Raw genomic sequence first — 15,478 nt, forward strand, 5'->3', positions numbered from 1 at the left:
TCGGAACAAAATTATAGAAAAAATTATTTATAGAAAGTAAAAATATATATATATACTTACAAAAAAGAGAAAGTATGTAAAAAAGATTAAACTACCTTGGGTAGATAAAATTCTTTAATTCCATTTGAGCATTTTTGTTTTTATACGACGTTTTGATTTTTGCATGTATTTAATATATTTTGATTAAATAATTAGAAATATTATTTATAATCTTTTTGTAAATCAAAATTTACTAATAGAAATAAAAATGTGACAACTAAAAAGTGAAGGAGGGAGTACTTATTTTATGTGTTTCGATTTATCTGCTTTTCTCGTACTTTTTTGAAATATACTTCCTTCGTCCTTTTTTATCTCTTTTAATTATCATATTTCTTTTTAATGGTAAAATTAACTATTTTTTTTACCAATGATTAACCACTACTCTTATATTATTTACAAAAACCAAAAATAATTTATTGGAGTATATTAAGTATATTTTCCAATGATATATATTTTTAATTTGATTTTATTAGAAAATATTTATTTCATAGTAAACATTGAATTGTGCTTATTTTTTATTATTAAATGAGAAATCAAAACAAAGATAATTTCTAATTCATTACACTTTAACGCCTAATTAATATAAAATTTACATTATTGTTATACTCAACTTGAATATATTCAGATTAAGTATTACGTAGACTATTTCTTGTATAGATCATTTTAGTAAAAGTATAATTTTGAATTTGGATCGGAGATGGTCTAATTATCAATAAATTATGTACATATGTCATTTTATTTTATAACAAAAAATTTATTATTCACTTAATAATCAATTAAAAAAATTGTAATTGCAAAATTGTTTTTGGATCAATTGAAATTTTGTTAGGATTTTTTTAATCTATTTCACATGATTAACCATAAAACATTAAAAAGTATTGGAGAAATTTGAAGTATTTCTGAATGGAAAAAAAATTAAGGACTCTTAATTAATACATACACGATCGCCATTTAAGAAGGACATACAAAACAATTTAAGATAATATCGGTTAATTTATTAAGTATATTTGTTTATGAGGAAATTATTTTTTTCAATCATTTAAATTGATTATTTATTGTATTTAGAGAATCACTTAATATGCATATTAGATATATTTATTTGCACCGAATACAAATAAAGACATTCATTTGCATAAAATAAAAGTGAAGGTCAAACCTTATCAGTGCACCGAGTAAAAGTTTACTCCTCTAAACAACGCCAAACTGTAGTTGTCTGTAGTTCGGCAGACTCATTTCCTGTAATCCAATCAAAATACAAGCTCCCCCAAACATCATGAACTGGTTGAATTATTTGAACTATTTAGCTTACCCATCAGTCAAGTCCCATACTTCCGGATGTAATCACTTCTGACATGTAAAGAGAAACAATCAAATAACTGAAAAGGCAGCACGAAACTGATTTTGGTAACAATATCCTTCCTCAAACGTCCTTCATTAACAAAAAAAAACACTGGTATCTGAATCTCTGTGCATTGAAATCACAAAACAAACTACAAAATTAGTTTGAACATATAGACCAGTTCTTTCTTTCGACAGGCAAAGAAAGATCCATTTTCGTGACCCTATTCCCAACTGTCCGAAGACACAAACCTGTCAAATACAATCAGAAGTATTAATAAACAGTACATCAAAAACAATGATAACATTATGGCTGCATAAGTAGGATATTGTTTGCTCTAATCTAAGTGAAGCTCTCATGGATTGGGTTTTTTTTTACATCTCCTAGAAGGCTAGATAGTAATGAAGTTAATTGAAAGTTTGTTATTTAACAATCTGTCCCTTGCACAACCGATTTGGGCTTGACATGTGCGGAACTATGTCCTCATAACAGCACGACTATCTCTACCAAAAATACCTTATGGTTCTAGACTAGATTTTTTCCTTCCACAACCTCCAACACAACACACCTGCTCTCGCTCTCACATTACTTTAAATATTTAACATTAATTCAAGCCAAGCATGAAAATCCACATTGTGATTGCATTACTGTAGTTCAGGCTGTTAGAGGTACTTCATCTATGATATATTCATTTGCATGTTTTAAAAATGAGGGTAGGATTAATTGAGTAAGCTGCAGAAATCTCAGTACAACGATCTGCAAACAAGGTGGCGAACCACCTTGCTCGCAATGCTATGGATCTTGCTAATCATACTTTTCCGAGGATCTGCTAACTCTTGTTAAATTAAGTCTGATGGCTGATTTAGGCCGTTAGTAAGAAATGCAATTTAATTTAAAAAACAGAGGATGACATACGCTTAGTTTTGTCCGAGTATCTTCTTAATGTATGGCTATGGTACATGTCAATCCAAAAGCACAAGTTTAATCACAAAGGTCAATTATACTACATGTATGTAGGGAAGCTAGTTACAACATAACTCATATTATATGTTTTGGCCTTACAGGTCACCGAGAATACTGAAATATATATATAGATTACAATTGTTTGAAATGAGAAATTAGCACCATGAGCATGAGGCTCACTGACAACCACAATAAATTGATTTCCTGCAAAAAACTACATACTGCCGGTCACAGATGTGCCATATAATTGCACCCGGGGAAGCTTTTACAGTCACATGGGTGTCACGACAGTTAATATCGACACTTGAACCGAAACACTCAACCTATTCAATTTCTCGAGGGCTTCTGATCATCATTGCTACATCTGTGACCGCCACTGGGCTGCTTCCGCCATTCCCACTCGAGGGCTTCTGACCATCAATGCGAGACCTGTGAACACGATTAGCAAACTCCATCTCCATTGATGGTTCATCCTTGGTTGAGCTCGCTAATTTTCCTTTGCCATTGTAATAAATAGCATAGAGTATTAGCTGCACTATTCCTAGTCCGCCTCCAACGCCATTTGGTATCTGCAACACCATAACTTATGTATACATTAAATGATTTTTGAAGTACTGCAACAAGAAAATAAGTAGATAATTTAAAATTAATCAACTAAAACTGAAGAACCAAGACACTATAAATATAAATCTCACAGCAACAAAAAGGTCCTCTCCCAGCAGACCAAAAATACACCAGGAAGTTCCGCACAGGAAACTAAACAGTGACAACAAAAATGGCATGTACTCCACACTGCGTGTTCTAATAACCAATCTCTGCACGTTTTTATTCAGAAAGTGTTAGTCTATCTAACGAACATAAAACCACTTAATTCTCTTTCGAAGCAAAAAAGTGGTTGTAAAAATTCTTGCGTACAGCTTGCTATGAACTATCACATAGTTGGGCACCTTTCCGAATGTTTAGGTGTATGCACCTCTTCTGCTGACTATCATGTGACATGTCAATATACTACCTAATCATAAACCAACAAAGAAGATGTATAGACAAATAGCTAATAGTAGACTAAGGTTATATGCACTATAGGTCAAAAAGGGAAATCAATTGCATGATCCTAGTTGTCAAGCAAATGATCATCTATAGAAACTTCGATATCACTACTTGAATTTTAAATGAGGCTTATTACTGCAAACTACAATGTAAAAAGAATTTGTGCCAACAATATAGCATAACTGAACATTTCTTACCATAACTGATAATGGTGAACCGTACATTATGACAGAAAAAATTGCCGCAGCCAAACCACAAAAAATCTTCCTCTTCTGATGGTGGAGAACAAAGATGGAGATAAATGCAATCGTACAGAATACGGTGAGAACAAAGGTAAGGATTCCAAGAATTTTTAGTTTTTCCTTCTTAGGCGCGTATATGAGGAATATGAGCACATAAATGGCTTCAATGCCTGCTCCGGTGCCATTGAGTGCTGAAACAAGTATGTTGTTTGATGATACAAAAGGCATCCCGTACCTATACAAGTGATAAGTTTTTAGTACATGAGATGCAGAGGTGCAACAAGGCAATTAACAAGTAAAAATGAAGAATATGAATGCTTCCATCAACAGAAAACAAAGAATATGAATGCTTCCATCAACCAAAACTAACAGTTTAGTCTTAGATAATCTTCTACTTCAAGACTATGTAAAGATGATCGCTTAGAAAGAGGGAAATAAATAAAATAAAGTTTCAATTTGATCATGAATAACTGCATACGAAGGTATACAAATGCTTGACAGCAGATAGCGACGGTCTTTCTTGAGTTTTAAAAATTTGAAGTACAGCAAGATAGTCACAGAAAAATGCAACTAAGTAATCTTACCAGGCTGAAAGGGCGCAGTTGAGCATGGTCATTAAGTAGGGTATCCCCGAAAATTGCTCAGTAGATTTGTTCAAAATGATCCTTTTGAAAGTAACCCTGTACCGATCATGAAATTTCGCAAAAACAAAACAATAAATGGAGAAATAATATTTTGCAGGGAGCTGCATTGGTGTTGAATCAGTAATATATAACCTATGTAATCACAGAAGGCCTAAACATAAAGAGAAGTACAAAGAAAAAGCATAACTACAAAGTGTACGTAAATGAAAGAAAGATTTAGGTAGAAGATTTTAATATATATCAGTATATCTGGATAGATAAGATGAATGCTTACGTTGGTGCTAGAAATAGGAACAAACCAGTTAAATCCCCTGTTGCAAAAAAAAAAAAAAAAAAAGAAACAAAAACCAAAAACACAAAAGCGCCATTACTTACACGTTACAAGTTTCCAAGAAGCTTATGCAAGTACAGGGTTGTATATTTAAGAGAGAGAAGTAAGAGTAGTGAAAGGATTAAAAATAAAAGTTGAGAAGAGAAGTAGAAAATTAAACACACCAAAAATCCCAAATACTGAATGCAGAGTTTTTGTCATTTCAGTGTATCCTTCAAACTTGAGAGAATTGTAAGATAATATACAGATAGGAGAGTACCAATGCAATTAGGAACCGGGGGTTTATATACAGCATAAGAAGAACGGATTCACATATCCGCATCAACTACATGCACAACACGACACAAGTTACCACTTAAACCCTCAACAAGTTATAAGTTAGTTGAGCTCATAATTTGAGCAAACACCCTCAACAAGTTCATTCAAACTTGAGCTCATAACAAGTTGGGTACCCAAACAGGAACATTATTATGGGAACTTATTTCATATCATATCCTAACATTGCACATGGCTTGAAAATCCATTTTTTGCAATGTGAATATATATTTAATACCTCTTTAACCGAATTTTGTCTCAGTGTTCAAATTTAATAATGCCCTTTGACACACAAGAAACCTGGCCGTCCAAATACTACTCAACTCTCTTTGCATGCAAGGAGTTAGTCTTGGTTCAAGTTTCAAAGACAGTTGTGGTAGTTTGTTTCTTTTCTTAAAATCCATAGAGCAGGTGTTAGTCATCTTGGATTCGATTCTGGCCCAAAATATTATCTTCTATATATAGAATGTACACAAACCATCTTATAAAGTAGCTCATGTATCATCAAACTGGCATGTTAGGTAGTAGATCATGTCAATTTGACAAAACTGTGATGCAAGCAATGCATAGTTGAAAAATGAACCTTTTCTATGCTATAGGTTGGGGTATTTGTCCAAGTAAAATAGAATTCGGTATCATTTTGTTCTCCACACAACAAATATTAGCTAGTAACGTCAGTGGTGATATTATTTTGCTTTGGTTCCTAATTTCCCTTAATTGAGGCAGCATTCAAAAAGCCCAAGAATTCAGAATTCGTGATTTATAGAGTACTAGTCAAGTTGCATACATTCAACTTTTTCTTTCTTTTCATAAAATCTAGCTAGATGAGGCATCTATCTGTACTCTCAATTATCCATGCCATTTTATACGATCTCCTTTTCTTTTTTAAATTTCTCAAATATGATAAACCTTGACTTTATGAAATAAGATTATCACAACAACACATTAATATAATATACTACTTATTTTAACATTTATTATCGTAGTTGTGAGGTTAACATCAATGTCAAGTTTTTCTTTTTAAAACCTGTGTTAGTTAAACAAGCTCACATAAGTTGAGGTCAGGGCCCAAGTACAATACTTAATTTTACTTTCAATATTTTGTATGTATTGTAACTGTCTGGATCTCCTTCTCTTTTGGTGTATGTTTGGCCCAATCCATAGAAGAATCGACTATACAGGACAGCAAAGACAAACTATATTCTATCTCAATGTTGTAATTCTAATTCAAACCCAAATTAAAACTGAACTTTTCATGAATTACAAAATTTAATTTGCATTTTTGTGATAAAGCTAGAAAACAATTAACTTTACGTACTAAAAATAGGTCACCCTATAATTCCCTGTTTCAAAAGGAGAGGAATGTAAAGATAAATAAATAAAATAAAGAACCTTAAATATTTCTTAAATAAGTTATCTAAGATATTGATTTTTCAGCAAAATTCACCTTATATAGTATTAATGTAACTGAAATAGGGGCGTTATTCATCTCAATTTTGTATTGAAACAAGTGAAAATTATTTAGGTAGAGTTCAGCGATTAAACAAATATATTATTGCAGATTCAGAAAATATTATTTATGTAGTATATTTTAAAATGAATCAGTTCAGGGTTTGCAGAACAATATTTTACTTGAACAAAATAAGGCTAAATGAAGATGCTGCGGTAAAACTTAAAATCTCAGGTAACTTACCCAACATTTATATATTTTAGGTTCCTTTATTATTTTTCTTCTTTCTAATATCGAATATTACATAGTCAGAATATTGGGCCTATTTTTTCTTGTAATGTTAGTACATTAGGACCCCACACAATAATATGTGGTTTCGTTGCATTTTTGGGTCAGTTCAACTAAACGGTATAAAAGTAGTCCACTTTAAAGAGGAAGTTGCAAAAATAGTTCACTACGCCACTTTAAGGGCATGGAAGTTATGTTGCGCCACATGAGTGTATTATATATATACATTTTTTTCTTCCCCTGTTTGCCAACCCAACCGATGCGTGTACCTAAAATTAATGTTGAACAAAAGTTTTGAGAGGATTATTAAGCATATTATATCCTTATAATCTATTTTTTTGGCCTAATATTACAGTAAAAGTACAATACTTCCACTTGACGGAAACAATTAAGGGTAAAAAATTAATGAAGATATATTTGTTGATCACACCCGAACATGATTCCTTAGAAGAAAATGTGAACTAGTATAACGAAAAATTTTGTTGTACATAAAATTTGAAAATAATTTTGTTGCATTAATTTTTTCATATTACAGAAGTGTTGTAAATGTATTTGAAATGGGTAATTTTTGTTTTAATTGAAAAATTATATATTCAAGATTTTCCTACCTCCAAAGAAGGTATCGTGGTAGTCGAGAAAATATTGTGTTCACATAAGCCATTTTCTTGGATGTATTAAAAATGTTTTTGTTTTCATCACTAACGAAGATAGTGTTTCAAAAGTTATCAGTATTGTCATGAACTTTGGGAATATTATCACATATAGTACAAAAGTCTCTTGCTTTTAATTGAGTCCATTTTTCATTCAAATGGGGAACAAACTACATTGCAAGCGAACATCGAATAAGTAAACATAGAATGAGAAAAATACATTGCAACTAAATAGGGGATAACGAAACAAGCTGAAAATTTTTTAGTCATCCGCAAGATTAACTACATACTGATCAAACTCTGGATCCGCAATGTCTTTAGCAATCTCATCATCTACATCCTCATCCTCTTGTATGTGAGGGGATGTATGCATATGACCTCCCTCCCCATATTCGTGGGCCGAGGTGTACTTACTCGACGGAGTATCACGCAATGGGAATGGGTGGGGGCCCTGAGTACCATGGCATATGGTTGTAGCCATACCAGCATCATCGTGGCCTTAAGAAAAATCTCCCAGTTTTACAATATATTTCGCATATTTTTGATCCCACTACCGGTCCTCTTCTCGTATCTTTTCAGCCCTACACCTTGCGACTTCATCCTCGTACTCCCTTTTCTTCATCTGAAGCTCGTCCTCCATGAAGTGGTAGTGTTGACACATTTGCTTTAACTCATAGTCATATTCCTCCTTTCAAATGTGACCATCTTTGAAACTCTTATTAATGTTTTTCTTCATACTCGATCGTTGATTTTATAAACTTCAAGTGCATTTCCCCATAGCCAACAAACTGTTCATTGTCATGGAAGGCATACCCTTGTGCGACCTTTATACCTCGCATCTTCTAACAAATTGCTTAATGAGATATAGTTTTGCTCGTTGAGCTTCAGTAGGTGCCTAAGATTCGGTCCATTTATACCAACTTCCCCGTTATTACCAATATCAGAACTTGTGTGTCCCTTGCCCTTGTCCATGACCTGAGTGTAGCACTCTCAGAAATTTGATAATGTAATACTACAAAGGTGGAAATTCAGTTGATAACTTATAGTTTTGCAGATATTTATAGGCAGAATTTTATATTGTTAAAATGTGATATTAAATTGTGCAATAAAGTAGTGAAAATATTTGATGTTATTGGGGCAATAAATTTGAAGATGAAAGTATTCATTTATGTCGTTGATTTGCGAATAAAAGTTGAGTTGTCAAATCATTTAAAAAAATTGCATGTGACTACTCTTGTGAATTTATGACATGTGCAGTTTCTTTAAGTACACACAGTACTTATTTTAACTTTTCATATTTGTGAGAAGATTCGGACATGGCATGTTCTATGCATTCATTTGACAAGTCGACTTTACTTTTAAAAGTTGACAAGTCGAGTTTATTTTTTTACTTTTTGTAAAAGTTAAGAAATTGTATTCTCTTAAAAAATGAATTCATTTCGTTTCTTATTGATTTAGAATATCCTTAATGAGAATCTAGATTATCAATCTAAAAGTAAGGGCTAACGAGATAATGTGTATGATAAGTCCAGGTTTCATGGGGGGTACTCAATTATTGTAGTTGTTTTTTATAAGCCGTGTTGTTTAGCACAATTTCACAATATGTTGTACGGGATGTTAGTATGTTGTTATGATTTTATGTTATTGTAAGGATTTTTAAAATTGAATTTGCATTAATTTAAGACTTTGTAACCTTACTTTTGTGTACATCCACCTTATGAATTAATGTGAAAATTAAATTAAAATGATAGTGAAAATTACACGATCAGATTTGTCTAGGCGGGCGCAATTGACATTTCTTACTCCGTTTTGAAGGATTTTTAGCACATAAACGCAACGAAAACGTAAATTTAAATCTTAAAAAAAAACCGAAACCCTCTGCATGATCCATGCAAAAAATAATATTTAATTCGTAGTTCAGTATATTTACCTTAAGAAACTTTACGTTAATGGAAAGATGGAGGTCTTTAATGGCGATCCAAGAACAACGAGCGGAGATCCTTAGCAGCTGCTCCTCAGGTGTGAAGCACTCCACCGGTATCCACCAAGAAAATGATGTAATGAAGGAGGAGGAGATGGAGAGAATTAGGGTTTTGTAAATCTTTTTGGTTGAGGCAAAAATAGGGTTTATAATAGTATATTTATAGGAAAAATTTTCAACTGAAAATTTTCCCATAAAATATTATTATTATTAATCCTTTATTATTCTCATTAATAATTAAAACACCTTTTAATTACTAATCCTTTTTCTAAACACTTTAGAAATAATTCTCTCTCTTGATTTAATTTCCAAAAATTAAATTCTTATTTAATAATATTAAGAACCTTTTCTTAATTAATTTATAATCAACTAAATCTCATTTAATCAATTATTAAATTTGTCAATTAATTATTTATTTCATAAATAAATAATTATCAGCCATTATTAATTAATTCCTCCACCATTAAATCATTCTCTTTTATGGTGTGACCCTGTAGGTTCAATATTAAGCCGGTAGTAGAAATAAATAATAATAAAACTATTTTATCATTATTTATATAAATTCTCTAATTCATTAAATATAATTAATTAATCATATTTATTCTACATCGTGAGGGATACTTCTCAGCATATCGCGACTATCCGGATAATACGAATTCACTGCTTAAAATGCCAAGAACCTATTCAGTGAATAGTTACCGTACAATTAATTCCTTCTACCCTGCAATGTCACGATTAAATACAAGGCATGAAACTTGTGTCAAGCCTATCTTATTTAATCACTTGTTTTCCCATTCACTATGCTTAGTTCTATTTAATGTAAATTAGAAACTCCTTTCTAATTTCATTCACTCTGGCCAGAGATTCCTGAACTAATATAAGTGGATCAACATTGAACATTCTCTTCCTTCACTGGAAGGGGTAGATCATTTATTGATCATACACTATCTTCGTGTACAAATTTCTATACCCAGTAGAGCCCGTATAATTGTCCCTTGAGACTAAGAACTAAACCAAAGCATAGTTCAGTGTACACAAGATGACTATGATGACCTCAAGTCTAAGGATACTTGTACAACTATCACTATGTGAACAACTGCTGACACGTGAGTGAACTCCATCAGTTGTTCAGCTGTATGAGTCATGTTCAGTGAACTTATTCTATAATAAGCACTTACATACTAGCTATAGTGTCACCACACAAATGTCTATGAGAACAGACATCCTTCATAATAAAGCAAACATAGTATGTACCGATCTTTGCGGATTATTAATTACCAGTTAGTAATCCTACGACCAGGAACTATTTAAGTTTAGAGTTATCATCTTTTAGGTCTCATTATTATGATCTCATCATAATCCATAAAAAGCTTTACTCTAAACTGTGGTATATCTTATTTAAACATTTAAATAGATAGAGCCGGCAATAAAAACAAAACAAGTCTTTTACTAATACCAATGAAATCAAAACAGATTACATAAAAGTTATTCCTAAATCCTCATACATGATTTGACTTAGGACATATCTTTTTCACGTTTTATGTGACCTTGATGGCTGGCGCTGCATTTTCTCAAATTATTGTATTATTTTTGAGAGCTTATCTAACATTATTCTTACTTTCTTACCATTTTCGGGTGGCTAAAAACCATTGATCTAAATATTTTTTTGTCAAAGTAGTGCAGAAATATTACAGTATAAAGTTACAAAATTTAAAATTTGGAGTAAATAACTATATTTTCAAAAATTTTAAAAATCACTTTTCATTATACTAGTTCACATTTCCTTCTAAGGAACCATTTTCAGGTGTCAACAAATGTATCTTCATTAATTTTTTCCCTGAACTTTTTCTGTCAAGTGGAAGTATTGTACTTCTACTGCAATATTAGGAAAAAAAATTAGATTATAAGAATATGTTATGCTTTTTAATCTTATCAAAACCTTTGTTTAACATGAATTTTAAGTTTGAGGATCGGTTAACTTGGGTAACAGGGGAAGAGAAAAAAAATACACACTACGCCACTTCTAGTGGTACAGCATAACTCCAACGCCACTTGAAGTGGCGTAGTGGACCATTTTTCCAAATTTTGTTCAAGTGAGTTACTTTTACAAATAACGAATTCAACCCACTCAGAAATCCAACGGAGCCGTAATATGTAACTTAATTTTTTGTTTTCCAACTATTAATAGTACTGAACAATAAGCTCCACACTTCCCCCAAAAAATTGAGAGAAAAAGAAAATGGTTGTTCAGTCAATGAAATCATGAATAGCCAATAAAGATACTTCATAAGCTCAAGTCAAAAAAATCATTACAAAGAAGTCATGAAGGTCTCTTTCGAGGCTAATACTGTTAAGCTTATATTTTTCATCCAATTAGTTGATGCTAGTTAATTAAAGACATTGTAGAAATTATTTGTAAAAACAGGTGTTGAGCAAGATTGAAGGTGTATGTATAACTCAACAATACTACTTTGGATAACTTAACACAGGAAAAAAACTTTGAAATAATCTATGTTCCACTAGGATCAGTATAGATTGTTTATTGGGCATATACACTAAAGGTTTAGTTAGATGCAGTGAAGAAGACGTCAATAGTGATCCGTATGAAGTTCATTAATATGTTCAGGCATCGGAGGAATAAGGTTGGAGTCATTCAAAGTTGTTATCAGGATCAGTATGAAGGCCTCAAGGATTTCCAGTGTAGTTGGTTATATTTGGTAGAAGACTTAACAGTGGTTTATACGGGTATAATACGAAGGCCTGGGAGCGGAACTAGTCGTCTGTGAAACAGACCCGTGCACTAGACGTCAGTGGTCCGTGAAAGGAAATGAAGTATTATTTTTAGAAATACTGTTAAGTGGTTTTTGTACTCGCGGATATTGGAAATATTTTTTGTACAAAATCCCGGATATTAGGAAATTAAATGGCTTGAGGATACAGAAGGGTACAACTAAACAACTCGAGGAATTGGCCAAGTTCTAGGTTTAATTGTTAACTTAAATTAATTTATTAAATGGACTCTAATATAATTTATTTAATAAATTTAAAATAATTTATTTTATAACTTTAAATAAGTTTATTTTATAAATCTAAAATAATTTATTTATATAAATTATGTTTAAGTTTATTTTATAAAATAATTAAGTTAATAAAATAAACTAAATTTATGTGTTTAATTCGAATTCAAAAGGAAATGTACAAATGCAAAAGAAAAAGAAGCCAAAAATGATCATATTGTACATGATAGAATTGAGTTGCATGGCTAGCAACTTGGATACACGCAGGACCCACAAGCAAAGTGAACATGAATTGTTTTTGTGTTCTGCAATAGAAAATAAAACAAGTGGCAGACTTGTTTGTTATTTAAACAAAGAAACCAGGCGATTTTTAGTTTCTAGAGAAAGCAAAACAAATTGTGAAGATAGTAAATCACACATGGTGGGCTCCTGGGTAGTAACAGATTGAGTAAAGAAAACAAATGAAAATCATTTGTACAAAGAAATGGCAGTGCTTCGAATTGGTTGAAACCAGGAGCATGTGTCGTGCGTGACGCGCACGCGCCATTGCGGTCCTTTCCTGCGTGTGCAATAAATACTCCCTCCTGTGCTTGCATGTTGTTCGAACTATAAAACAAAGATGGCTGCCTTGGGTGGTTAACTCGAATATAAAACAAAGGTCCTGTGTTTATTCTTTTATACAAACACAGAATTCAAAAGCAAATGAATTGTTTTTTACTCGGCGCAGGTTGGTGAATTGTTGTTACTCGTCGCCAGTTGAGTGAAAAAGAACTTGACAGTCACAAGTTGTTAATATTAAAACTCATTCTGGCAGCTCTATTTGAGTCGCAAGTAAAGGTATAAAAGGTGACAGTTACAACATGAAATTTAGTCTCCGGTTACATTCTTCTTCCCTCATCATGGCTGAATATTTTCGAGAAAGTCGCAGGTTGATCAAATCCAAATCAAAAATAGTGAGTCGCGGGCCGTGGTTTTTCTAGTCGCAAGTTAATTTTCTCTGGTCGCAGGATACAATTTACAAAGCTGTAAATTCAAAATGTATGGACTAAAATCAGCCACGTGTCCTTCTTTCTCCAGCCTACCAATTTATATAATCAATCAACAGGAACTATATCTGAATCTCCTCCATTTTTTTTATAAAGTGCGAAACTCTTGAAATTTTATCTCAGTACTCTTTAAAAGCTTGATTTTACAAGGAGAGGTCATTTCCAATTTATTCCACATCATTTAAAGCCTTACAAACTTGTAACACTCATTATTTAAAATTCTCTTGATTGTATTTAATACCTTTTGATAGGAGCTTTTAATTTTTAGAGTGATAAGAAGAACCTTAGATTTATAGCTTGTTGTTTTGGTTCTTTTTATATTTCTTGCTTTAGATCTTTGTATTTGGAGTTGTAAGCAAACATCCGAGTATTTATACTTTTGAATAAAAAGAATATTTACCCAGAACCTTGTTCTGTGTTTGATTCGTTTTAATTTTGATATTTCGCTGCAATTAATTTTAGAAAACGAAGAACATACATTCACCCCCCCTCTGCTCCAAACAATTTGTATCAGATCTTGTTGATCGATATACAGACCTGATTCTTTAGATTAGCAAGTTTTGTTGTTGGTTTTGGTTGTACGGAGTTTAGGAGTGCTTTTGGGGTGTAGATCTGATTTAGATTTGTTGGTTTTGACCTGACTAGCTTGGTATTGTTGACTTACTGGGTTATCATATTTTGAGACGGTATATCGCGAATTTTTCTCAGATCTGAAAAGATGAGTTCTCAGAAAGTTAGTAGTATCAAGGTTCCTCAGTTCGATAAATCGAGATATTATCTATGAAAAAGAAAATGCTGTTGTATATTCGGGTGTCAAATCCAGACTATATGAGAGTGTTAAGAGAAGGAAGACATGTGCCGATGAAGGATCATCCGGAGTTTCCTAATATGAGAATGACATGTCCTGAAGCAGAATGGAGTGCTCGTGACAAAGAACTGATAGTTTTGGATGAAGACATGCAGCTTATTTTGGTGGATTCGATGGATGATGATATGAGCCACCAAATTATAGTCTGTGAGAATTCTAGGCACATGTGGAAGACCATATAACTGCTTATGGAAGGAACTGAGATTGTCAAGCAGAATCGATTGGATATATTAACTTCGCAATATGAGTCATTTAAGTCCTTGCCTGGAGAAAGCATAACTTAAGTCTTTGAGAGACTGAATAAATTGTTAAATGAATTAAGTATTCATGGCAAGACTTATCTTTAGAGAGAATTCATTTGGAAGTTTATGCTAGTCCTACCTCACCACTTGGAGAATAAGGCTTCATCTGTTCGTGAACGAGTTGATTTTGAGACCATGACACTTGAGAAGTTGTATGGTAAATTGAAGACACATGAGATGGAGCAGGAACAAAGGAAGATCATCTATGATGATGGTACAGTTGATAACAAGAATGCTGAACTACTCAAGACAATTGCTCTTGTAGCCATTTGAATCAAAGAGCTTGACATTACTGCTGAAAAGCCTAAGTCTAAAGCTGAAGCGCTCTTTGAAGCTGAGATCGAGAATGCGTTAGCATACACGCTCTCTAGAGTAGCTGAAAAAGCAACAAACAAACAAGTAAGTAAAATATCCGATTCAGTGAACTGTAACGACCACTGATGTCAAGCACATAAACTAAAAGTAAACCACGAGTCCCCGTCAACGGCGCCAAAAACTTGTTAGGACGAAAAAATGCGCTAAATTACACGCAAGTATACGCGTTCGCAAGTAATATAGAATTATTTCTAGTTTGTTCCCACAGAAACTCTTTTAGGTTAAATTCAATTTATGCACTTATTCAACAATGGTATGGTTATTATTCAATGCTAAGATGATAACAAGTTGAGATTGTTTATAACTACGAGATTATACTAACTATTATTAGCTAATAAAATTAAGGTTAATCTACTTATATAACACAAACATGGGATTCTAACTTCATTAAATACTTCATTCAATAACCTTTTTGTTCTTAACCTTAGCATGCAATGGTGATGACACTAACCAGATAACATGAAACTAGTAAACGCCAACTTTCATTGTACGAATACCCTACTACCAGACATCCAGAAAAGGGATAGAAGCTAAATATACACCAATTATATTGAGACCCTATATGTCTATAGAATTTGACA

The 15,478-nt window shown here is 32.5% G+C and overlaps 1 protein-coding gene across 2 annotated transcripts; it reads right to left on the reverse strand.

Moving 5' to 3' along the window:
- Positions 1 to 2,340: 2,340 nt before the first annotated feature.
- Positions 2,341 to 4,877, reverse strand: LOC141710912 (bidirectional sugar transporter SWEET1-like). Of its 2 annotated transcripts, XM_074513400.1 has the most exons (6): positions 4,770 to 4,877; positions 4,549 to 4,585; positions 4,215 to 4,310; positions 3,586 to 3,865; positions 3,037 to 3,156; positions 2,341 to 2,910 (listed from the first exon to the last, which is right to left on the reverse strand). In XM_074513400.1, the coding sequence occupies exons 1-6, from the start codon at positions 4,804 to 4,806 to the stop codon at positions 2,665 to 2,667; spliced, it is 816 nt and encodes a 271-aa protein (XP_074369501.1). In that variant the 5' UTR covers positions 4,807 to 4,877; the 3' UTR covers positions 2,341 to 2,664. The 2 variants fall into 2 exon arrangements, with proteins under 2 accessions (XP_074369501.1, XP_074369502.1); XM_074513401.1 differs by lacking the exon at positions 3,037 to 3,156.
- Positions 4,878 to 15,478: the final 10,601 nt, after the last annotated feature.

This window comes from Apium graveolens, chromosome 3 (assembly GCF_009905375.1).
Source record: "Apium graveolens cultivar Ventura chromosome 3, ASM990537v1, whole genome shotgun sequence".
Lineage (NCBI taxonomy): Eukaryota > Viridiplantae > Streptophyta > Magnoliopsida > Apiales > Apiaceae > Apium > Apium graveolens.

Bases quoted from the DNA above. Each gene is read 5' to 3' on its own strand.
- LOC141710912 (XM_074513400.1), bottom strand. From the start codon at position 4,806: ATGACAAAAACTCTGCATTCAGTATTTGGGATTTTTG. The intron at 4,311-4,548 runs GTAAGCATTCAT...TGATCGGTACAG, and splicing joins TTCCTATTTCTAGCACCAAC to GGTTACTTTCAAAAGGATCA. The intron at 2,911-3,036 runs GTGAGATTTATA...ATGGTGTTGCAG, and splicing joins GAGAGGACCTTTTTGTTGCT to ATACCAAATGGCGTTGGAGG.